The sequence below is a fragment of the Carcharodon carcharias genome, chromosome X (assembly GCF_017639515.1).
Source record: "Carcharodon carcharias isolate sCarCar2 chromosome X, sCarCar2.pri, whole genome shotgun sequence".
Taxonomy (NCBI): Eukaryota; Metazoa; Chordata; class Chondrichthyes; order Lamniformes; family Lamnidae; genus Carcharodon; species Carcharodon carcharias.
The window spans coordinates 21095812-21121347 of NC_054507.1; the positions used below are offsets into that span (position 1 = coordinate 21095812).

Consider the following 25536-nt stretch of genomic DNA (forward strand, 5'->3'; position numbering starts at 1 on the left):
GAGATGGGGTGTATGAGCACTGCACCACCTGACCATAATTTTTAAATCTCTGCAGTGGTGCATCTCCATGCAATCTTGCATCTGCAGAGGTGGGCTGCTGCATTAAAGCCAATTCTGAAACTCACAACTGACCAGTGTAGCTTATACAAAATGCAAGAGACCAAAAAAAAGCGTGTGATGTTATTGTACAAATACTTAACAAATTTCTCTTATTATTTCAATGGAGAACGTTCCCATCCTTTTACATGGGTCAAAGCCTCCAAGGAGAAGTGAATTTGCCACGTTTGTCAAGGCTTAGATGTCTAAACTCAGTCAGTGTTCAAATCAAAACATTTAATTGAATCAAGGAGTTAGCCTAGAGCAGTTTCAACTGGGTGTGAATACGGAATAAAAACAGCTCATAATTCAGCACAAATTAGCACTGAATTGTGAGTCCTACTTGCAAGAGGCCACATGACAGCTGGTGTGAGAAATGGAAATTCAGACTGGCAAGAGTTGCTTGAAATTACAGTAAAGCACAGTTGCTGGGGAGAGGGATCTTTATTTTGCTGGACTGGAGCCCAAGAGTGTTTATGCTGAAATATAAGCTAGAAAAGTATTTCATTTCCTCAGCAGTAACATTCTTCAATTTGACCGCAAAAGTCACGAAAATCGGCAAACCTACAGCGGCAAGCTGGTGACAGTATGCAATGAGGCCTGTGTTCGCCTCTCAAGCTGTGTTAACAGCACAATAGGTGGGGGAGGGCAAGGGTTTGTGGGAGGGGAGGGGGGAGAGAGTGGAGGTGGGGGGGGTGGGGTGGTGAAACGGGTGACAGGATCCTGTAGTGCAGAATAGATTTGTTTCAAGTATTTTCATTATTTCAACTGTGACATCTGTCATCACATGGAAACGTTGGACTGAAGGTTAACCAGCTCAACAATAGGTTGCTTCAAGCAATTGCCATCAAGATGCAGAACCACCAACAAAGTTAGTTAACTATAATATCACAGGACAAGGACAGTCAGTAAGGTACTTTTGAAGAGAAATAAATGCCCAAAGAACTTGCTCAAATGTTTTTTGAAAATGGAGCTTGTAGTCAAAATTAAATGCGACAAAACAGAGAGCTAATGCTAAACCAAGACAGGGAGCTAATGCCTACAAGAAACAAAACATTCCTCACCAGGAGGGGAAAACAAGCCACCAAGACCAGAGGACCAGAAGCAGCTCTTTCAGGTCAACATATAGCTATCCAGCCTTGTCTGGACTTGTGCGTTGCCACTTTGTTAGGAAAGACCTGGGAAGCTGGGGGAATAAATGAATCATCTGCTACATCGCAATGCTGAAGCTTGGAGGGCACCAGGATACCAACAGGGTTTAACATTCTAACATGTCACTCAGATTGGTCCATTGAATTGGGGAGATTTCTTTAGATATTACTATATAGCCTTGTTTTCAATTCTTGTTGGTGTTATTTAATGAGTTTTTGCAGTAGATGGAGAAGTAGGATTTATTAATTCAGTATATGTTGCACAGTGTCTGTAAAATCAGAAAGTATATCTTTGACAGAGGAGAAAGGTTACAGAAGTTAAAATTGTACAGCTCATATACAGGTATAGCGGTAATAGCACCAGACCAGTGACCTAAAAGCCCAGGCTTATACTCTGGAGACACGGGCTCGAATCCCACCGCAGGTGGAATTCAATTAATAAATCTAAAATTCGAAGGCTAATCTTGGTAAAAGTGACCATTGTCAATTGTTGTAAAAACCATTTGGTAATCTGCTGTCCTTACCTGGTCTGGCCTACATGTGACTCCAGACTCACAGCAATGTGGTTGACTCTGAACTGCCCTCTGATGTGGCCTAGCAAGCCACCCAGTTGTATCAAATTGCTCCAAATCTTGCAAAAAGGAATAAAACCAGACAGATCACTCAGCATTGACCTAGGCAAAGGAAACGACAGCAGCAAACCCTGTTGACCCTGCAAAGTTCCCTTTACTTGGATGCTTGTGCCAAAATTCGGAGAGCTGTCCCACAGACTAGTCAAGCAACAGCCTGACAATGCCTGTAAGGTATGATTCTGTCCCAGACAACATCAACACCATCCCTACGTATGTCTTACCCCACCGACAGGACAGATCCACCAAAGGTGGCGGCACAGTGGTAAACAGTCGGGAGGGAGTTGACCTGGGAGTACTCAACATTGACTCCGGACCCCCATGAAGTCTCATGGTATCAGGCCAAACATGGGCAAGGAAACCTCCTGCTGATTACCACGTACTGCCACCCACCCCCACCCAGCTGATAAATTGGTACTCCTCCATTTGAACACCACTTGGAGGAAGCATTGAGGGTGGCAAGGGCGCAGAATGTACTCTGGGTGAGGGACTTCAATGTCCATCACCAAGATGGGCTCAGTAACAACACCACAGACTGAGCTGGCCGAGTCCTAAAGGACACAGCTGCGATACTGGGTCTGTGGCAGGTGGTGAGGGGAAAACCTACTTGACCTCATCCTCACCAATCTATCTGATGCAGATGTATGTCCATGACTGTATTGGCAGGAGTGACCACCACACAGTCCTTGAGGAGATGAAGTCCCATCTTTACATTGAGGATAGTGTCCATCATGTTGTGTGGCACTACCACTGTGCTGAATGGTATAGATTTTGAACAGACCTAGCAACTCAAAACTGGGCATCCATGAGGCGCTGTGGGCAGAATTTTATACAATCACAATCTGTAACCTCATAGCCCGGCATATCCCCCATTCTACCATTACCATCAAGCTGGGGAATCAACTCTGGTTCAATGAAGAGTGCAGGAGGACATGCCAGGAACAGCACCAGGCATACCTAAAAATGAGGTGTTAAGCTACAACACAGGACTACTTGCATGCCAAACAGCAGAAACAGCAAGTGATGGACAGGGCTAAGCGATCTCACAACCAACAGATCAGATTTAAATTCTGCAGTCCTGCCACACCCAATCGTGAATGGTGGTGGACAATTAAACAACTCACTGGAGGAGTAGGTTCCACAAATATTCCCATCCCCATTGATGGGGGAGCCCAGCACATCAATGCAAAAGATAAGGCTGAAGCATTTGCAACAATCTTCAGCCAAAAGTGCCGTGTAGATGATCCATCTCAGTCACCTCCTGAGGTTCCAAGATTATAGATGCAGGTCTTCAGCCAATTTGATTCACTCCACGGGATATCAGAAACAGCTGAAGGCACTGGGTGCTGCAAAGGCTACGGGGTCCTGACAACATTCTGTCGATAGTACTGAAGACTTGTGCCCCTAGCCAAGCTGTACTTCTAACACTCCAGTACAGCTACAACACTGGCATCTACCCGGCTATGTGGAAAATTGCCCAGATATGTCCTGTGCACAAAAAGCAGGACAAATCCAACCTGGACAAATACCACCCCATCAGTCTACTCTCGATCATCATCAAAGTGATGGGTCGTTGACAGTGGTCCCAAGCGACACTCACTCAGCAATAACCTGCTCACTGACGCCCAGTTTGGGTTCCAACAGGCCACTCAGCTCCTGACCTCATTACAGCCTTGATTCAAACATGGACAAAAGAGCTGAACTCCTGAGGTGAGGTAAGAGTGACTGCCCTTGACGTCAAGGCAGCATTTGATCAAGTGTGGCATCAAGGAGCCCTAGCAAAACTGGAGTCAATGGGAATTGGGGAAAAACTGAGGGGGAAAACTCCCCACTGGTTGGAGTCATACCTAGCACAAAGGAAGATGGTTGTGGTTGTTGGAGGTCAATCATCTCAGTCCTGGGGCATCACTGCATGAATTCTTCAGGGTAGTGTCCTAGGCCCAACTATCTTCAGCTGCTTCAATGACCATCTTTCCATCATGAGGTCAGAAGTGGGGATCTTCGTAGATGATTGCACAATGTTCAGCACCATTCATGACTCCTCAGATACTGAAGCAGTCTGTGCCCATATACAGCAAGACCTGGACAATATCCAGGTTTGGGCTGACAAGTGGCAAGTAATGTTCATGCTATACAAGTACCAAGCAATGACCATCTCCAACATTACATTCAATGGCATTACCATTGCTGAAACGCCCACTATCAACATCCTGGGGTTACCACTGACCAGAAATTGAACTGGACCAGCCATATAAATACTGTGGCTAACAGCAGGTCAGAGGCTGGGGATTTTGTGGAGATTAATTCACCTCCTGACTCCCCAAAGCCTGTCCACCATCTACAAGGCACAGGTTAGGAATGTGATGAAATACTGATGACACAAAGATAGGTAGGAAAGTAAGTTGTGAAGAGGACATAAGGAGGCGACAAAGGGATATAGATAGGTTGTGAGTGGGTAAAAATCTGGAGTATAATGTGGGAAAATGTGAAATTGTCCATTTTGCAGGAAAAATAAAAAGGAAGCTTACTATCTAAATAGTGAGAGATTGCAGAGATCTGAGGTGGAGAGGGATCTGGGTGTCCTAATGCATGAATTACAAAAGGTTGGTATGCAGGTATAGCAAACAATTAGGAAAGCTAATAGAATGTTATTGTTTATTGCGAGGGGAATTGATTACAAAAGTAGGGAGGTTATGCTTCACTTATACAGGACATTGGTGAGACCACATCTGGAGTACTGTGTACAGTATTGGTCTCCTTATTTAAGGAGGGATGTAAGTGTGCTGGAAGCAGTTCAGAGAAGGTTTATCTGGAATGGGAGGGTTGTCTTATGAGGAAAGGCTGGACAGGCTGGGCTTGTATATGCTGGAGTTTAGGAGAGTAAGAGGCAACTTGATTGAAACATATAAGATCTTGAGGGGTCTTGACAAGGTGGATGTGGAGAGGGTGTTTCCTCTTGTGAGAGAATCTAGAACTAGAGATCTCTATTTTTAAAATGAGGGATCATTCATTTAAGAGAAAGATGAGGCGATTTTTTTTTCTCTGAGGGTTGCAAGTCTTTGGAATTCTCTTCCTCAAAAGGCAGTAGAAGCAGAGTCTTTGAATATCTTTAAGGCAGAGCTGGATAGATTCTTGATAAGGGGGTGAAAGGTTATCTGGGGTAGGCAGGAATGTGAAGTTGAGGTTACAATTAGATCAGCCATGGTGGAGCATGTTCGAGGGGCTGAGTGGCCTACTCCTGCTCCTAATTTGTATGTACTCTCCACTTGTCTGGATGAGTGCAGCTCCAACAACACTCAAGACACTCAAAACCATCTAGGACAAAGAAGCCCACTTGATTGACACCCCATCCACAAACATTCACTCCCTCCACCTCCGACGTACAGTGGCAGCAGTGTGTACTATCTACAAGATGCACTGCAGGAACTCACCAAGGCTCCTTCGACAGCACCTTCCAAACCCTCAACCTCTACCACCTAGAAGGATAAGGGCAGCAGATGCATGGGAACACCACAAGTTCCCAAGTGCTGTCTTGGAAATATATCACCATTCCTTCACTGTCACTGGATCAAACTCCTGGAACTCGCTCCCTAACAGCACTGTGGGTGGACCTACACCACATGGACTGCAGCAGTTCAAGGAGGCAGCTCACTACCACCTTCTCAAGGGCAACTACAGATGGGCAATAAATGCTGGCCTAGCCAGCGAAGCCCACATCCTGTGAAAGAATTTTAAAAATGCACAAATCTTGCGGAAATCAAGAGAGGTGATTTTTTAAGACAGCTGGTCTAGGTACAGCTGGATCTAAAAGCAGCAAAGGCAGGATTTATGCTGTTGCGATGGGAAACATATATCGCTCCAGTTAAAAAAGATAATTTTCATTGCTTACTCTGTGTCCTTGCTCTCCCCTTGGTGTGTATCTGGCCGTCAGCTGACTTAGTAGGGTGGCCACCTCTGTTGCACCATTCAAAAGATTATGAAAGGACTTTCCGCTTGCAGACAAGACCAGAAGTAGCTGCCAGAAATATAAGACAGTCACTGATAAGTCCACTGTAAAATTCAGGAGAAACTTTTTTACTCAGAACGGTGAGGATGTGGAACTCACTACCACAGGGAGTGGTTGAGATTAATAACGTAGATGCATTTAAGGGGAAGCTGGTAAACATGAGGGAGAAAGGAATAGAAGGATATGTTGATGGGATTAGATGAAGAGGGGTGGGAGGAGGCTCATGTGGAGCATAAACACCAGCATGGACCAGTTGGACTGAATAGCCTGTTTCTGCACTGATAATACTTTGTAATTTGGTCATTATGAATCTTAGATATGGTCCATGTTGCATCAACCCCTCATTATTATTATTATTATACTCACATTAACCATTAGCAACAGGTTGGGTAAATCTGCTACTGAGTTGGACATTAAGCAGTTTTGTTAAGTTGAGAGAAGAAAGATAATTTGGTAGACAATTTTTTTAAACATGCATTGTTGAATAAACTTGCTTTGTTTCAATAGCTATGCATATATATTTCTACCGAAAATTTGACAACTAATTGGGGTAGTTGTGGATTTATATATTGTTTATTGAATGTTAAGTGATCAGATGAGTAGATATTTAACTTAATAACTAGGCAAGGAATTGTCATTTGGTGACACAGTTTAGTCACTGGTCAGCAAAGTAAAAGACAGAACAGGCATTTCAACATGAATTGCAGTGATTATTAGACTGTATGATTAATGATATGCGCAGCTTCAATCACATTGTAAACTGGCTCTGGGGCTGCAGATCCTATCACAGGCATACTCATTTTCACATTTGTTTTGTTGTTGATGACAATGAGAGGGTTCAGTTTTGACAGGATTTCCTCGTTGACAGAGATTCCATCCAAGTACTGTTTCAGGAGTTGCCGGAGACGTCTGTTCTCCTGTAGTAAGGTATACTTCTCTTGCTGCAAAACCATCTGGTCCAAGAGAACCTTATTATAGCGCTTCCAGAATTGTTCCAGAGCCACATAGTCCACCATCATCTTAAAAAAAAGTGCATATTTACTGAATTAGAGAATCACTTGCAGTAGATCTGGGAAAGATATCTCCATATAAGAAAAATTGCAGCTTTTTGTATCCAGATCTCACTCTGGATCCATTTCAGGCAGGAATGCTGCCAATTAAGGTAAGCTAGAATTCAATTTTCACCCTTCATTTCATTACAACATGATGAAAGTTACAATGATGCAGAATTTAGTTTGCTATCCGGTTGGACAGTCATCATATCCTGAAACTCAGGGAGGTTCCAAGAGACATATTCTTTGGAGGCAAACTCCTCTCACATCAATTAATCTCATCCTAAATCCAATCTTTAATCCACCCATTCCTACCCAACAGAGACACATCCAACTTCATCCACATCTTTACTTTAGTCAATTCACCTTGCCAATAAATTCCAACTTAAGCTAGCCTTGTTCTTGCGTTAGAAGTTGTTTACCACTCACCTCAACAAGCTCTTCACATGGCCTCATGATCATCAGGTGCTGAACTTTATTCTCTTCTTCTGGAGTCAGGGAGGAGGCATAGAATGGAAGGACTTTCTCTTCTTCTGTTTCCAGTTTCCTGCACATCTCTGCCATCTTCAAAATGTGTTCACCCTGGACACATCAAAGGAGTTAGCATTCACCATGTGAAGAACGACAAATATTCAAGGTTTGACTCCAAAAGAATTACATTCGTAACAACTCACTGGGATCAGTGACAATGGTCATTGAAGTTTAACCGCTCATGATCCTACTACTATACAAATATTAAACAGAGTGGAAGCAAGGTACAATAAACAAGGTGATACAACAATCATTGGTAACCAGAGGTGGTAATTTGCCAACGAAACATTGAACATGGCCTCGGGCAGTGGAGCAACACTCAAACACAGAGACAATTCGTTTGGAGAGGATTGGTACATTAATAAAATGGTAAGCGATAAATTACTGAGTTCTTCTTCACATGATTTGAAAAGATGTGGTATGCTGAAGTTACACAGGGTGCACAATGACACAGGTATCATCACACATCATGTCATGTAGTTGCTTCTAGAGTGTGCATAAAGTAGGCTAGATTTAGCAGGAAGGACAAGGGAATTCTTAAATTAGTTGAACAGAACCAGTATCAGGTAATAATAAGTAATCTTACAAAGTGAATTGTGGCAATGTGCAGATTTGACAATGTGCAGATACGATAAATATTCTGGTGCTATGCTTGATTGTTCTTCAGTTCTCTGCCTGAAGGCAGGTCCAACCCACAGTGCCATGATCTCCATGACGGGTAGGGCAAGGAGGCAGGTCCCAAATCCACCCCAGCTGGAACGGGGATCAAACCTTGTGCTGTTGACACCAATCTGATCCACAATGGCCATCCAGCCAACTCCAATCAGCCCCCCCATTTGCTGAATTACCTTTCAGAATAGCCAAGTCACTCTCTTGGTCTCTCCCCACTACTCTTCCTTTAAGCATTTTATTTTCCTGTCCCTTATTAAAAATCTTTTTTCAGTTATAAACCCAAGCCTCATTCTAACATCTTCCTTAGCCTCTGCACTGAGCAACTCTGCGTCCTTGGTGACTTCAGCCTGGAACTAAAACTCCCCTAGTCCCCCCCCCTCCTGCTTCTATCTTTCTCAGTCTTACCATGCAGACAGACCTGCTCTGCCAATGTCGGGGACATCCCAAACTATCATCACTCCCTGCCAACAAGGGGCCACAGGAGATTCTCAAGGAACAGATAAATTACAATCTGGCTCCTGTTACCTGTGCAGATTAATCGGGTAGACTTTCCTCCATCCACTCTTGTTAATAGATAACATTGGTGTGAATCGGAGTCTTTTTTCTAACAAGTTTCATTCAGGGGCCTGCGACTTTACCTTATCACAGACGTTCTTCAGTGTTTTGATCGCAGCATTGCTCTCAATGGTTAGTTTGATGAGCCGCTCATGTTCACGTGCTCGGAGATAATTCATCTGGCTTTTCTGCATCAGGAAATGCTGCTTAATTGCTTCCTTTTCGTCTCGTAATTTTTTATTCTGTGCCTCACACTTCCTTGAATTAGCTGCTATCTTGATCTTCAGCACTGCTATTGTATCCTATAAGTAAAAAATAAATGGAACAGCCAAATTCCAGTTATCAGCGAAAGGATTAAACTTTATACTGATTTTTTCAAACTGAGAACTAAGGGCTATAAATACAGGCCATACCAAGACTGAAAAGTGTAGGACTGAACGCAAAGAAAATCAGGAAGTAGTGATTAGGTGACACCAAGCTTGAGTTTGACTGTACACAGACAGATGCAGAGAGCTGCACAGTTTTGAGGTGCTGATACTGTACAATCATTCTCCAAAATTTTTCCACTAGGAGCACCTGGTGTGCAGTCACAGGGTTTTTGCCCTCACAATGTTTAATGCATTAAAATGAATTTGCCTGTGACTTCCCAATTTGTTAAGTTCCACGCTGGCAGTGCTCATTCGTAAAATCCGCCCGTCAATTTCGACAGCGAGGATTTATTGGGGAACAATGTTGTCAGATGGTGTATTTGGAGCTTACAAGGCCCAACAGAGGAACATTCAGAGGAGCTACTATTCATAACACTGAGGGGCTATAAGAAAGGCTACAACAGAGAGAAAAAGAGGGTTGTTAATATTCTAAACAATAACTATCGAAACAGCATACAAATTCAACCTGAGGAAAGTTGCAGCTGTAACAATTCTCAGTTAATAACTGGGCATCTCTTCTCAAATATGGTCAAATTAATCTCTGCAATAATCATGGTACAGTACAACAGGTACAGTATTTAGTTAGACCTACTTGCATTCTCTGCAGCTTTTTCATCTGCATTTCAATCTCTTTTGCACTCTTTTCGTCTCGTGCCTTCAGTGTTTCAAATGCAATTTTCCGATCCTCAGTTGAGTCGATATAGTTCTTTAACGCATGTTGAAACTGCAGCCACAAGTCTTCCACTAGCCCCTCCAGATTAACTCGAAGTGAATGCTTCTCCTCCAGGCTCTAAATGCAGCAAAATACACCACAACTCTCATCAAGTTCTCAGGTGCTGTTTGCTTATGTGATTTGGAAATAATAGAAATGACAAATAATTGTCTTTGCAGTCAACCAATCATAGGTTCTGCAGTAATTTTGGCTTGATAGCAACTCTAGTAAGATTCACAAAAATACAATAATCAGTCTTAGTTTCTACAGTACAATATTAGTACTGATGAATCGGTCTTAATAGGAAAGTGATCTTAGGCCATATTTTGCTCTAAGTTAATTTTCATCAAAAAGCCTCTGTGTATAAACAGTAGGAAGTGTCAATGGACTTCATCTGTTTGTACTACAGCTATGGGTGTTATGCTACCATTGTAAAATCTAAAGAACAAAACACCTGTGCAATAAGGGCCGCTAAGAACTTTTTAAAGGCAGGATTTTCATAGGGGTGGGGAAAACAGGGCGCTAACCTACTGCCAGTTAGAATGAATGCTAAGATTTTGTCACATCACCACAGCATTAACAGAAGTGAATAACGGAGGAGTTTACAGTCTCAAAGCCTGGGTGCACTGCCCATTGAGATCTTGCAGTTCAGCAGAAACAGAAGGAGAGTGCGCTCTGGACATGTAGACGGCACAGAGAGTGCAGAAATAGCAACTCTCGGCTATTACTTTACAGTCACATTCTTCCTCAGCTTGCAGCTATTTTTCAAGACAAAATACACCTTACTGGACCTCATTCCTTGTTACTAAGGGGTCAATGCAGAGTTCAGAGGCTCTGCGATATAATGCCACATTATGAGGTGCACTTGTGGGCTGTGCAACTCACCAAAAAGCACATCCCGTTTCTTCACGGCCAGCTTGGTGAAAAGGTCTTTCCACATTTTGGTGCTGAGCCATCACTGACACACATGGATGTTCCACAACTGGATGGTCAAACCCTTCATCATCATTTCAATGAGTTCATTGGTTTGTGTGCTGCTTGAAGATGGGCAAGCTCTGTTTATCATAGACCCTTTGTGGTTGGCCAGTTTTCTGCCATTATTTCATGAAATAAGCCATGGAAAAATTGCACTCATCCACCATTTTGAATGGTGGTCATTAAAGGTCCAAAAATATTTGTCATTCACTATCTTTTCAAAAGTGGTAAATTATAGACTGACTCCACTGATTGGGGAGAAGCCTCATCCCTGGCAGCACATTCTGGAAAGTTAGGCCATGCCTGCCCACAATTTTCTGACCATTTTGCTTCAGCGTGCACCCAAATCTTGGTTACGTCCTGCCAGAGGGCAAGGCTCCTGATCAACAGGCTGATAAAATGGCCCCTTTTATCTGCACATGATGAACAGATTGAAAATCGATTCAGTATGGCTGAACTGTTGCTGATCTACAAAGTGCAGGAGTAGTTTGCTATCTTCTGATCTCTTGGTCTGCTAGTTGCTGCTGGGTGTTTCATTAGCATGGCTATCCTTGTTTGTTTGTTGCACTTTTTAAATTGAACCTTTTGAAATAGTGAAAAGATACAAAAAATGAATTTAATATTGGTCAAGGGGTTTGACTCCACCACCTAAGCAATGGAGCTGTTTGCCATCAGAATACCCTGAATCTCATGCCCTCGAAGGTACATGTGAAATGGTTTTCTTTGGACGGTTCAAAATATTTATTTTTAAAATTCCTCCTTCCTTGCCAATTTCCCCACTCCCCAATTAAAGAGTCACAGATTTTTTACAGAGCCGGAGAAAGCCATTTGGCCCATTGTGTCTGTATTGGCTGTCCAAATGAGCGATTCCCTTACGGCCACTCTCCTGCCTTCTCCCTGTAACTCTGCACATTCTTCCTTTCCAAATAACAGCCTAATTCCCTTTTGAATGCTTCAATCGAACCTGCCTCCACCACCGTCTCCGGCAGTGCATTCCAGACCTTGACCACTCGCTTTGTTTTTCTCATATCACTTTTGCTTCTTTTATCAATTACTTTAAATCTGTGCCTTTTCATTCTTGATCCTTTCACAAGTAAGAACAGTTCCTCCCTATCTACTCTGTCTAGACAGCTGTTGGCTCTCGCTAAGATTCTGTTCCTGCCACCTTAGTGGCCATTCTTCAGTGATATTTAGCAAGCTGCTTGAATGTAGGACTTTACATCCGAGCCTCAGACATCTTCTTGAGATTTCCCTGAAGGTCTGTCTGTAGCGAGCTGAGCCATACTAGTCAGGGATGTCCCAGGTCCATGTCCTGGCTGTTTCACTCCGTGGGCAGCTGGGAAAGACAAAAATCAGTCTGTGTCCAGATCCTGATTGATTTCCATTTTTTATTCATTCATGGGATGTGAACGTCGCTGGCAAAGTCAGCATTTATTGTCCATCCCTAATTTCCCTTGTGCTAACTTTTCTGTAGCAGTTTGATGCAACTAGGTAGCTTGCTAGGCCATATCAGAGGGCAGTTAAGAGTCAACCACATTGCTGTGGGTCTGGAGTCACAGGTAGGCAAGACCAGATAAGGATGGCAGATTTCCTTCCCTAAAGGCCATTAGTGACCCAGATGGGTTTTTACAGTTTAAAAAAGACATTGATGAACCAGATGGGTTTTTACACAATCCCAGTACTTTAAGACCACCATTACTGAGAGTAGCTTTCTTTTTTAAGTTCCAGTTTTATTAATTAACTGAATTTAAATTCCCCATTTGTGCCCATGGTCGGTCTTGAATCATGGCCCCAAATCATTAGGCCAGGGTCACTGGTCCAGTAACATTAAGCAACAACCTCCCATTGGAAAGTAAGCGTGCGCACACATTGGGAGAGAACAGAATTGGACCCCCACAGTTTAATAGCTTGCCAAGCCTTGCTGGGCTTCACACATGAAGAATGCATGCTTTTAGTAAGGCAGTGTGTTCAGAAGAGGATGGCAGTTTCAGTATGAAAATGAAAGAGCATTTACCACTTCAAAGTTCTGTAATAACACTTAGCCCCAGAAACAACCGCCCACAAACTTGACTCAAGGTTTAATTTTTTTTTTCATTCATTCATGGAATGTGGGTGTTGCTGGCTAGGCCAGCATTTATTGCCCATCCCAAAATGCCCTCTGAACAAGGGAAATTAAAGAGTCAACCATATTGCTGTGGGTCTGGAGTCACATGTAGGCCAGACCAGGTAAGGACAACAGATTTCCTTCCCTAAAGGACATTAGTGAACCAGATGGGTTTTTACAACAATCGACAATGGTTTCATGGTCATCATCAGACTTTTAATTCCAAATTTTTATTGAATTCAAATTCCACCATCTGCTGTGGTGGAATTTGAACCTGGGTCCCCAGATCATTACCCTGGATCTCTGGAATACCACCAGTGACAATACCGCTATGGCACCGCCTTCCCTCAATTTTGCATATTATATAAAGCTCATAATGATAAAAATTCAAAATGATATATTTTGTTGATTTTCAGTTATTTCCTATATTACTGATAGCACTTGATCACATGGCGTCCATAGCCCTGTTTCACTGATGGTGACCAAGCTTCCTTACCTTGTTTTTGAGGTCATCCCTCGTGCTGTTGAATTCTTGTCGTGCTTCGTTTGCCACCTCCCCAAAGATCTGGTCCATGGCATACATGATATCCTCCAGATTGGCCATCTCTTGTTCATGCTGCAAAATCATCTGCTGTCTGATGAGATGCAGATTGAATTCAACCATTACTATAACAGCCACCTTCTTAACCACAACACATTAAACAGATCACTCCCGCTACACTTTGCTCAGTTACATAATTTTAAAAGAGCGTTAGGCAATTGAAAACCAATTTAATTTTTCAAAGTGAATATGGACCACAGGAACTGAGGGAAGAGTTACAACTTACATTTCAGAGTTCAGCATATGCCAACCTCTCTTTGCATCCCAAGTCTATTGTCAGTAAACATGCGAGTTGAACACTGACCTCTCAGCATCAAATTCTTCCTTCAGTGAAGCCAACTCTGCCTCAAATTCATTCTCTATTAAGAGCAGTCGACTCCGCTGCAGCTCCACCAGCTTATCTACATTCTGAATATGGTTCCGCAGGGCTGTTGCATACTGCTCCTCTGCCTCTTCCAAATCCTTCGTTAAAGCCTGGAAGAAGAGGCATTGGAAATATATTACTGGTTCCGCAGATGGCTCAGTGAATTTAAATAGTCCACGCAACATCATCCTCTTTGATCTAGCAACTTGAGTTCCATACCCTGACATTAGCTGAAACGTTTTATTGTAATACAAAAGCTGCAGACTGGATAAGATCCAGGTTTGAGATCCCTCACTCCCAATCGCAGCAGCAGCAGCATCAGTGCAGGGTATTGAGTGGACATGGTGAAAGGTAAACCACCCTGGGATGTTCTTTGCAAGTGCAGGTGCTTGCAGTGCAACAGTGGCCAAGGCTTTGCAGATGTTCCATTTGTCCTGTCAGCCAGTGCGTGGGATGTGCTGCAGGCAAAACAAAGCAAAGGTATTAGCTGTTTTGGTTATGATGTTGAAGGGAGGATTTAGTGGCCATCAGCAATCTGAATGCTGATGATGGGGAATGGCAGCCAGCAAGTCACTGCCTCCAAGAGCATGGAAATCTCTCACTTTAACAGGAAGGCAGTCTCCCTACAGATGGTTCACCACTCCAGCCTTCATCCACCAAATATTCACTCACATCTGAATATTATTTGACGATCCTACGCGTGCGCAATGTCACATATCGAGCATGAATTGTTAAATAACATGGTCATTAAGGCACACAGGTCTGACATTGTCAAAGCCATTAGGGTCGATCGTGTGACCTAGTGTATCCAGTAGGTCACACTTGTAAGAAGTGCTAAAACCTTTGTACCTGTGCAGAGTCTAACTGGCGGCTGGCCTGTATCTTAAAAAGAAATGAAAATGGGAAAAATGTTTGTGCCTGGTCCCACTTTAATTCCTTACTCTACAGTTACATCTCTTGACACAATCCTAGGACAACAGCAGCTTCTCCTCATCTCACCCTGATGACACCGTCTTTCCGGTCTACAATTCTTTCAAAGGTTTGGCTCAAGATCTCAATGTCCTTCCGTAGGTCTGTGGCTTTTGCTTCCCGCATCACAGTGCGCCACTTCTCATTTAGCTTCAGTGTGTTGAGACGGGTGTTGTGCTCTTCCTTGGATAGTTTATCCTGTAAGAAGAACACTAATGTTTAGGCAGAAAGAGCAAGGTAAATCATGCCACAATTGTGTTAGTCGAACCACGAAATAAATACTGTGGCTACAAGGGTAAGTCAGAGGCTAGGAATCCTGTGGTGAGTAACTCACCTCCTGATTCCCCAAAGCCTGTCCTCCGTCTACAAGGCACAAGTCAGGAGTGTGATGGAATACTCTCCACTTGCCTGCAGCTACAACAACACACAAGAAGCTTGACACCATCCAGGACAAAGTAGCCCGTTTGATTGGCACCCCATCTACCACCTTCAACATTCGCTCCCTCCACCACCACCTTGCAAATTTGCTACCTCTACCACCAAGAAGGGCAAGGGCAGCAGATGCATGGGAACACCACCAAACCACACACCATCCTGACTTGGAGCTATATCGTCAGTCCTTCACTGTCACTGGGTCAAAATCCTGGAACTCCCTCCCTAACAGCACTGTGGGTGTACCTACACCACATGGACTGCAGCGGTTCAAGAAGGCAGCTCACCCCCACCTTCTTAAGGGCAATTAGGGATGGGCAATAAATGCTGGCCCAGCCAGCGACGCCTGCATCCCGTGTACAAATAAAAAGAAAAATGACTCTTTGGAAAAACATTTAGATTTGAAACAAGAAGCACCTTTAAGAATTGATTCAACATGTCCTCTTTCTTCTTCTGCATCTCTTCCTCCTCCAGCATTTTCTGCTGCATGTACAGCAGTTGCTCCTCCTCAGTCATTTTGGCCATTTTTTTAGCCTTCTTCTTCGGCATGGTGACTCAATCTGTGGACTCTGAAGGAGATTTTCAAGTTACCAACATAAAAAAGCATGTGACCACCCATACAAGGTTAGAATGCAATCTTTTATAAAGATTGGGTCCTGACTTCTGACTTTTACAACTCTGCCATTTTAGAACATGTAACAACAGAAAATGGCTTCCAAGTTCCATTTTATAATGTCAGTGCCCTTTATTATAATCTATGTTACATGTTTTGTGTATCTTGTAACATGTACCTGTAATGGCTATTTAGATTACGACTAAACTATACTGATTTATACTTGCCTTTGATGGAGTCCTCCCAGCTCTGATCTTCACAGCAGGTTGGTGCTGTGACACTGTGCTCACTACTGGAGACCTGCTCAACTTCAAGCTTTTAACCTTAAGCCTCTGCAGCCAAGAATCTGAATCAACCCCATCCCAAGAAGCAATTGAGGATTCCCCAGTTCCCCTATCCTAATAAACTATCTTTACTTACCATGATTAATGCCATGAAAGAATTATCTATCAGTGGATAAATAAATTGCCTGATAACAGGCCCGATAGAAAGAAATGTGCACGTACATATTAGTGGCTAGAAGTGACACACCCTCTTTGACCACTTCCGTGGTGTCAATCTGCAAACGACCAGATTTATTAAGTTTGATTTCTATCAGTTCAGGGTCTGTTATTAGTCCAGCACCATAAACACCAAGCTACTGGATGCACTCCCATACAAGTCATTTTTTAAATGTAATTCACTGTACATGAGGTGTTTGTGGACACATTTAAGGCAGTGCAGGTCAATGCAAGCCTTTTTATTTTCCTTTATCGTGGCAAATTAAAAGGAGGCGATACCCCAGATTTTACCAAATAGATATGGCCAGATATTCCATTGGTAGAATTCTGGCTGCAGCCTAACTTTGGATAGTGATGGGCCCAATTTTAATCCATTCAAAACCCATCCACTTGCACAGAGTTAAAATCAGGCCTGATATATCAAAGGGGAGGTGGTGACATGGTGGTCTTATGATACAGGACTGGTAATCCAGAGGTCCAGGCTTATGGTCTGGGGATGCCAACTGACATCACAAAGACAGATTATCTGGCCATTATCATGTTGCCATTTGCGGAACGTTGCTGTGCATAAGTTTGCAGCTGCATTTCCTACATTACAGCAGTGTTTGTAATGTACAACGCTTCAAAAAGCGCTTTGGGTCTGGACGGCAGTATATAAATGTCAGGTTGTCTTGGAAAAGACCCCAACAAACTGATTTATCCTCCCGCCACCCCCCCCCCACCCCACCCCACCCCACCGAGCCAACATCATCAAGGTGAGTTGGGTGTTTCTTTTCCCTAACATGGGAGCTTGCTGTGCGCAAATTGGCTGCTTTTTTAACCTGCAAAACAGTTATCACGTTTTTCCTTTAAAAAAAAAGTTCCTTCATTGTGGCTGTGAAGCGCTTTGGATGGGGGTTGGGGTGGGGGGGGGGGGTATCCCGAGGATGGGAAAGGCGCTATAGAAATGCTTGTCGTTGTTGCGCTGCCACAGGCCAAGCTCCGGGGCCTTTTGTCCCTGAGGTCGCCTGGGAGCTGGGCCCGGACTCTGCAGACAGTAGGAGCCTCTCACCCCGCTCTTCCTCCTCGATCCTCCTCTTCTTCCCCCCGCCCCCCCTCTGCGGGAGCCTTGTTGCTGCCTGACGGTAACCTAGCAACCCCTCGCCCTCCTGCTGCCACAGCAACCGCGAACAAGGAGCCGCGGGAACAAGATGGTCTCTAGCGCACCGGCGTCGCCCCCAGCAGCGCCACCCTTAGGCTTGGAGGACTTCTTTTCCTTTCTCAGTCGAACGTTGAATCTGCCTGCGTGGAAATTTGCAGTTTTAAGATGATTTTGAAAGCTAGTCCAAATCTGAAATAAGAAGAAAAAAAGTGCTAGAAACGCTCAGCAGACTAGACTTCATCTTTTAATATAAAATAAAAACGGAAAATGCTGGAAAAACTCAGCAGACCTGACAGCATCTGTGGACCTTTCTGAAGAAGTTATACAGACTCGAAACATTAACTCTATTTCTCTCTCCACAGATACTGTCAGACCTGCTGAGTTTTACAGCATTTTTCGTTTTTTATTTCAGATTTCCAGCATCCGCAGTATTTTGCTTTCATTTCTTTTAATTCTTTCATGGGATATGGGCTTCGCTGGCTAGTCCAGCATTTATTGTCCAACCCTAATTGCCCTTGAGAAGGTGGTGGTGAGCTGCCTTCTTGAACCACTGCAGTCCATGTGATGTAGGTACACCCACAGTGCTGTTAGGGAGTGAGTTCCAGGATTTTGACTCAGCGACAGTGAAGGGACGGCCGATATATTTCCAAGTCAGGATGGTGAGTGGCTTGGAGGGGACCTTCCAGGTGGTTGTGTTCCCATCTATCTGCTGCCCTTGTCCTTCTAGATGGTAGTGGTCATGGAAGGTGTTGTCGACAGAGTCTTGGTGAGTTACTTGTGGAGAGGGAAACAGAGTTAACTTTTTAAAGATCATGAACCTGAAACCCCCTTTCTCTCGCCACAGATGCTGCCTGACCTGCTGACTATTTCCAACATTTTCTCTTCCTATTTCAGATTTTCAGCATTCACAGTATTTTGCTTTTGCATTTAATCCTGTTTTGGACAAAATCAATGCACAATCTTGACTCTGCAAGCAAATCAATAGTGAAAAGACTTAAGTCAAATCCAAATCACAAAGAGTACCTCATACAGGTCATCAAAATATTTTTTAAAAAGACATTGAGGGTTAAGGATAATGCAGCAAATAATTTTGCATAATATGCCTGAGGAAAACATTTGGCAAAATTGTGTGAAATAATAGTGTCAGAAACCCCAGAGCCGTCAACACCAAGCAAATCTTACAACTGAAAACGTAGAAAACTAGCAAAGAATTGTCAAACAGCTTCAAAGCAAAAATTACAGCCTTGAAAAAATGAATAATTCATAAAGCAGCCTGAATATAGTCATAATTCATAGGCCTGCTTTATGGTGATGGAATAAATTAAATGATGTTTTCATTGAGTTATGATTTCAGTGTCTGAGAATCATATTTGCCACAATTGGTCTGTTTTTCTATGAAAAATAGCTTACCTATAAGTCAAAACAAGTAGTCACACTGAGAGTGCAGCAGGACACAAGCTTGTCATAACCACCAGTAGTCTGGGAATTTGGCTGTTAGCACCCATTATTCAGGTGCTAAATGACCTCCTAGGCCCCTAGTATGGCTTGCAGGATGCATGCGCATTTCCAATTAGAAGCACCCATCCTATTGGATACTGTTGAGCTGTGTACGTCAGGAGTGCACGCTGGGAACATTCAAAATTGGACATAATTTATTTAAATTGGGGTTCTGTGCTTTTTTGCAGGACCCGTTCTTGATCCTCGAAAGCCTCACACTTCACTCACCACTTGATGAAGCCGCACAGCAGGAAGGACCCCCTGACTTAACCTGAATATGGAGCTGGGAGGAGCAGGGTCATCCACCAATTGCTCCCTCACAGCCTGAAACCCAATTGCCCTTCCCCGTGCACCCCATTCAACCCTCAGCCATGACAACCCAAAGAGCAACTATTACCAGAGAGATTCCTCTGTAGTTCTCAGTATCACCCCCTACCTGTGTACGGAGACCACCACTATTAGACCCGCTAGACGTAACTTTGTTTAAAAAAAGAAGCATCAACTGCTGTCTATTGGAGCCCCACTGTGCTTCAGTGCTTCAGTAAATACATCCCTAGGGTGATTCTCCTGACTTTCTTTCCAAACTTACCTCTCTAAATTGCTTCAGCATTGCCCACAATTTAATACCAAATCATTTCAGTCTAAATAGTTCCACCTTGAGAATGTCTGAGTTAAGAGCAGTTTGTTCACTATGTCAAAGACTTTGCCTCAAGATCCTGCCAATAGAACAGGTTCTGAAATATATCTACTAGTCCTCAGAGGGCAACATCTAAGGCTCTTCTTTGCAACAAGAGTCTGATTTGATGCTTGAAGCGAAATAAATGTTATAAAACTGTATTCAACCTGACACAGTGCACAAAGTGACATTACACAGATCAGAGATTAAATTATTCATCAATCATGTTTGCTTTTTTAACTGAAGGTTTGATGCACTGTCAGACATCAGTACGAAGTGGTAATGATTTGTTCTGGTAACTATTCCACATTTATTTTTTCTGTTTACACATTCTTTGATTTTGTTCAAGATGAGTTGGAATAATTTACTGGGAAAAAGTTACATTAAAATTATGAACCATAATGGAAAATATTCAAGAAAAACTTGCACTTCTAGAGGACCTTTCACAAACACCAGACATCTCAAAGCACTTTACAGCCAATGAAGTACCTCTGAAGTGTAGCCACTGTTGTAATGTAGGAAACGCAGCAGCCAATTTGTACACAGCAAGCTCCCACATACAGCAATGTGATAATGACCAGATAATCTGTTGGTTGTGATGCTGATTGAGGGATAAATATTGTCCAGGACACCGAGAAGAACTCCCCTGCTCTCCTTCAAAACAGTGCCATGGGATCTTTTACATCCACCCAAGCAGGCTGATGCAGCCTCAGTTTAACACCGCATCTGAAAAACAGCACATCTGACAGTGCCACATTCCTTCAGTACTGTACTGGGAGTGTTGTGTGTTGGATTTTTGTGCTCAAGTCCTGGAGTGGGACTTGAACCTACTAATGTTGTAAATCAGGGGTAAGAGTGTTACCAACCAAGCCACAGTTGACACATGATTTGTCTTTATAAATCATAGAAGCTATGCATTGTTAAGGGATGGCATCCACATTGAATGTTTAGGCATCCTTTTTATGAGCAAAGCTGATGATTCAGAGAACTGGTCAGAAGAAGAGCTTGACCTATGACCCTGGATAGTCAGAAGCCTGGGGCTACTTGCTCATTGAGAGTTTCTGGGTGTTCAGGGTCTGGGAGTCACTTTTTATAAATTGTTGCAGGGTTCCAGAGCACTGTGACAGGTCAGAGGCTGGGAATCCTGTGGTGAATAACTCACCTCCTGACTCCCCAAAGCCTGTCCACCATTTACAAGGTACAAGTCAGGAGTGTGATGGAATACTCCCCACTTGCCTGGATGAGTGCAGCTCCCATAACACTCAAGAAGCTCGACATGATCCAGGACAAAGCAGCCCACTTGATTGTCACCACATCCACAAACATTCACTCCCTCCACCACCGATGCACCATAGCAACAGTGTGTACCATCTACAAGATGCAATGCAGGAACTCACCAAGGCTCCTTAGACAGCACTTTCCAAACTACCTAGAAGGACAAGGGCAACAGACACATGGGAACACCACCACCTCCAAGCCACTTACCATCCTGACTTGAAAATATACCGCCGTTCCTTCACTGTCGCTGGGTCAAAATCCTGGAACTCACTCCCTAACAGCACTGTGGATGTACCTTCACCACAGGGACTGCAGCGGTTCAAGAAAGCAGCTCAGCACCACCATCTCAAGGGGCAATTAGGGATGGGCAATAAATGCTGCCCTGGCCAGTGACGCCCACATCCCATGAAGGAATATATCGAAAAAGAATTAACTAGCGATTGATCTGGCCAGGATAGAGTGGCTGATTCCTGTCAGGCCCAGGTTGGGTGGGTAACTGCCTCGCCTCCTTTTATTCTCTGCAGTGTCCAAATCCTTCCCCACAATGTCTGGTCAAGTGGAGTTTCTTTTCTCGAATCACCATTAGCTTCAGGGCACAAGATAATTGTGAGAAATGTGTACATTTTGAATTTGAAGCCTTTCAATTAACAATGTATATTAATATTTAGAAGGTTGGAAAAAGCACTATTTTTATTTGGGGGGGGGTCAGTTACAATGAATAATTCAGAGTAACAAATGGAAATGTGCATTAGAAAATTCTGTTAGTTTTTATGATTTACTTTTCGACAGTGACAGCAGATTAACTTCAGTTGATTCGGAGAGCCTCAGGGACCACTTTGTGAGATTCATTCTGCTAATAATACACCAAACGAATCCCGAACCAAACGGAAATGTGACTCAGATGCCCCAGTCCGTGTCCTCTAACTCTTTAGCACTCCCAGTGCGCCGTTTATCTTGTTTTAAATCGCTTAATGGCAACACATTTACAGCGGTTGTACCCACTTTCGCATTTAAATCATCCTCCTAAACACTGAAAGAAGCTTTCCTGTGCTTGCATCACATCTTTGCTTTATTGCCTTTTACATTTGCAAACTTGCCCCTGCGGAGTTCAAGAGATTGTTTAAAAAGGCAGGCTGGGAGCGTTTGCAAGTCAGTAGCACACCTCTTCAGCATTCGACCGCCCGCGACGATGAACAGTAAAATGCTCCTAGTCTGTTCCTTGGTGCTGGGTTCCATGCAGTTGGCCAGGTGCACTGAAGAAGGGCAGTTCGAAGCTATCTATCAAGCAGATCATGAGGACGGTCTCCCCGGTAGAATCCTGGCTGCTGTGGTAAGAAGCCCTTTCCAAACCCCAGTGAGTGTAGTCTGCCTTTTCCATTCTGGGAATGCTCCGAGTGTGATGACAAGTCGCTTTGCTGCATGCCTTATTCTGGGGTACTTGGCCTCTGCCATTCACCCCCAGGTCGCCTGCCCTCACCTCACGGGGAAAACACACCTGCATCCCTCGGGTGTCGAGCCCAATGTTCATCCCTCAGATTATCTGGTGGATCAGCAATGTGGCTGTTTGTGGGAGTTTGCTGTGCGCCAATTGGCTGCCACTTTTCCTACATTACAACAGTGACTACACTTCAAAAGAAGTACTTCATTGGCTGCCAAGTGCTTTTTTTGTGGGGTGCGGGGCAGTGGTTGGGTGGTGGCGTAGGGTTGCCAACCTTCCAGGATTGCCTGGAGTCTCCAGGAATTAAAGATTAATCTCATGCAGGCTGCTGCGAGCAAAACTGGGAGGAAAATCACAGGGACATTACAATGTTGTGTGGTTTTCTGTTTCCTTTGAACGTTTTCCTGTATTAATTATAATGGAATATGCAGGGGGCGGGGCGGGGGTGAATGATCGTACGACTGGCCAGGGTGGTTGGAAGTGGAGGTCACCTGGTAAAACCTCCAGGAATACATCCAAAAAAAAGTTGACAACTGTCCTTCTGAGGGCATGAAAGGTGCTATAGAAATGCATGTCTCTTTTTTGTTGCCAAAGGCAGCAGAGGTTGAGAATTAGCAATGCACTGTTGTGCCTCAAAGTCCAACTGGTGTCCCCCCACCACCCCACTGTCCAGTGTGACTCCCTGGGAATGTGTCAGCAATAACTAAGCCAACCCTGTCCTGACCTGTAGTATAATGGGGAGAATCACAGACTTGTGGGGGGGGGGGGTGTAGTATAAGGGGTTCATTCTAACTGCGTGATATGCTAATGAGACATAGTACACATCATCACAGGAAGTGATGCACTGTCTCATGATCTGACCTCTTGGCAAGGAAGCCACAGTAGGAGATTGTTCCATTGAAGCTGATGTTCTCTACCTCGGTAGACTCTGAAAATATTCTGTGTTAGCACAACAAGAACAAGAATATTATATGACTGACTGTCCCCACTTTGCAGGAGAGGTCTCTGGTATACAAATGATCGTTTGGTAGCACAGAGCTTGAGTATTGCTGTGTCTCTTTTTAGCAATACAAAGGCCTCTTCATAGTAATCCTCAGCAGGCAGCCTAGCGGATTGTTCTTCTCGAGGGATCGTAGGACGTAAGAGGGCACCTATGACGAATGTTACTGGTCAAGTGGTTGCTCTTTATGAGCTCAGCTAACCCAGCGCAGTCCTAAAATTGCCACCGGGTCCATGGGTCTCAGTGCTGCATTAGACAGCAGATCTATTCCTGAAAGCGCTAGGCGAGCTGTCCAAATTAGTGCCCTGTTGTCTGTGTGGAGTGCAGCGCGATCTCTGTCCACATCCACACACAAAAAAACCAGATTGTTCTACTGACTGATGTTCATTATAGTTGATGCATTTCATCTTTCAGCTACACTTTGAAATCACTTGTCTACACTACACAATGGTCAGGACAAGTGTGATCAATATGGAATCTGCACAACTAAAAACACAAGTTCCTTATTGTCATAGTAAAGTGTCACAACTCTGTAGCAACATCCAGGTGTCTCTGTAATGTTTGAGATGTATTGCAGGTAGTCACTGCTGTATTCGATACATGTTCCTAATGCCCTTAAACGCTAAGTACATATTACAGACCCCTGTCCATACTGTTTTCAATGCAAGGATTGCATTGGTACCTGCAGTGTTGCAGACACACTTGTACTTAACTTCCAAGGGCTGAAAGTTATGGTGAGCTTCTGCACAACCAGAACCGCCCACTGAAAGATGTGATCAAGGTAAATATACTCTTCATTTAGACAAGTTGCAATATAACTTCATAATTTAACCTGCTTGTTCAGTAGGGGCGATGTCATGAGAAAATGGTGAGGGTGGTATTCCGGCAAGGATTGAGGAGGTTTTTTTGGGTCAAATTCTGCATCACAATCCTCCTCGTGGTCTTTTCTCAATATTTGGACGCAAATGAATGCGAAGAGAATATTGTAATTTCCAACGGTATCCCCTGCTCTGCTGTGTTTGCTAACTGCTTGAGTTTGGCCCTTGACAGGCTGGGGAAGGGAGCAGTGCGAGGAGGTTGGGAAATGACCACACAATGAGCTCGCTGATCGACTCGATCGTGCACGTCCCAGGGAAGTTTGGCCGAAGCCCTTCCTTCGTATTCCAGCCGCAGAGGTAGGTGTCTCCGAGGTCGGCAGTGGATCGGTGTTGGATGGTGTGATTTTTGACTGAAGTTTGGTGTGCTTATTTGGTCCAAAAGCTATTTCTTCCAAAATAGCTCATTAACCCACGGGCAACAACAACAACAAAAATGCTGCTTCAATTTGATTTCCAATCATAACATAGCCAGTTAGTCGATAGCCCACTTGTGTGACCTCTTAAATTAGAGAAGGGAAATAATTAATGAAGTAACGCCTGGTGCTAACACTCACTATCTGTTACCAGACGGTGTGTAGAACTGCATGATCAAAATCTTTAGTAGAGGACCAAAGAAAAGGTTGGGAGATAAAGAACTATTTCACATTCTCTTCCTTTCTCTTAGACCTGCACAGGTCAATCAGAGAAGCTACCAGTCTAAGCAGAGCAAAGCGCGCTGTTGCACTGAAGAAACAAGCCTCAGCCTAAGCAATACAATGGAATATTCTTCCCAGCAGAAAATCTGTACAGTGATGGCAAACCACACAGCAGCTTTTCTTAGATTTAGTGAAGGGTTAACCAGGCACTTCAATATTGATCAGAGGGGCATGTGCTGCTTGTGGCAACTGCTGTGGCCACAGCCACATGTTCCTAGCTCCTCTGTATAATGACCAGCAGAGAAAGAAACCAGACAAAGAGATAGAGTGAGGAAGGGCAGAATCTGAAATAAGGGCAAAGAGAGGAAAAAGGCAGGTGGGTTCTCAAACTGGGGTGCACGGACCACTGCGGGGGTTGGGGTGTTCCGCAGAGACTTTCCAGGGGGTCCAGGAGTGTTTACCGACCAGAACCAGTCTTATGAGGGTGGCTGGAGATGAAAGTGGAGCGCAGATTTAATGTCTGCAGCGCAGAGTGGGGAGACTGTCTCATGTAAGAGAGGAACGTGCAGGAAGGGTGACTGAGTACGATACAAAGATCACTAT

The 25536-nt window shown here is 43.9% G+C and overlaps 1 protein-coding gene across 1 annotated transcript; it reads right to left on the bottom strand.

The window, feature by feature from the left end:
• Positions 1 to 6433: 6433 nt before the first annotated feature.
• Positions 6434 to 17500, bottom strand: ccdc65 (coiled-coil domain containing 65). Its single transcript, XM_041180374.1, has 9 exons — positions 17442 to 17500; positions 15695 to 15846; positions 14876 to 15043; positions 13817 to 13986; positions 13408 to 13546; positions 9713 to 9910; positions 8776 to 8994; positions 7364 to 7516; positions 6434 to 6901 (listed from the first exon to the last, which is right to left on the bottom strand). Exons 2-9 carry the CDS (start codon positions 15824 to 15826, stop codon positions 6596 to 6598), a joined length of 1485 nt encoding a protein of 494 aa, XP_041036308.1. The 5' UTR covers positions 15827 to 15846; positions 17442 to 17500; the 3' UTR covers positions 6434 to 6595.
• Between the last annotated feature and the right edge of the window lie 8036 nt (positions 17501 to 25536).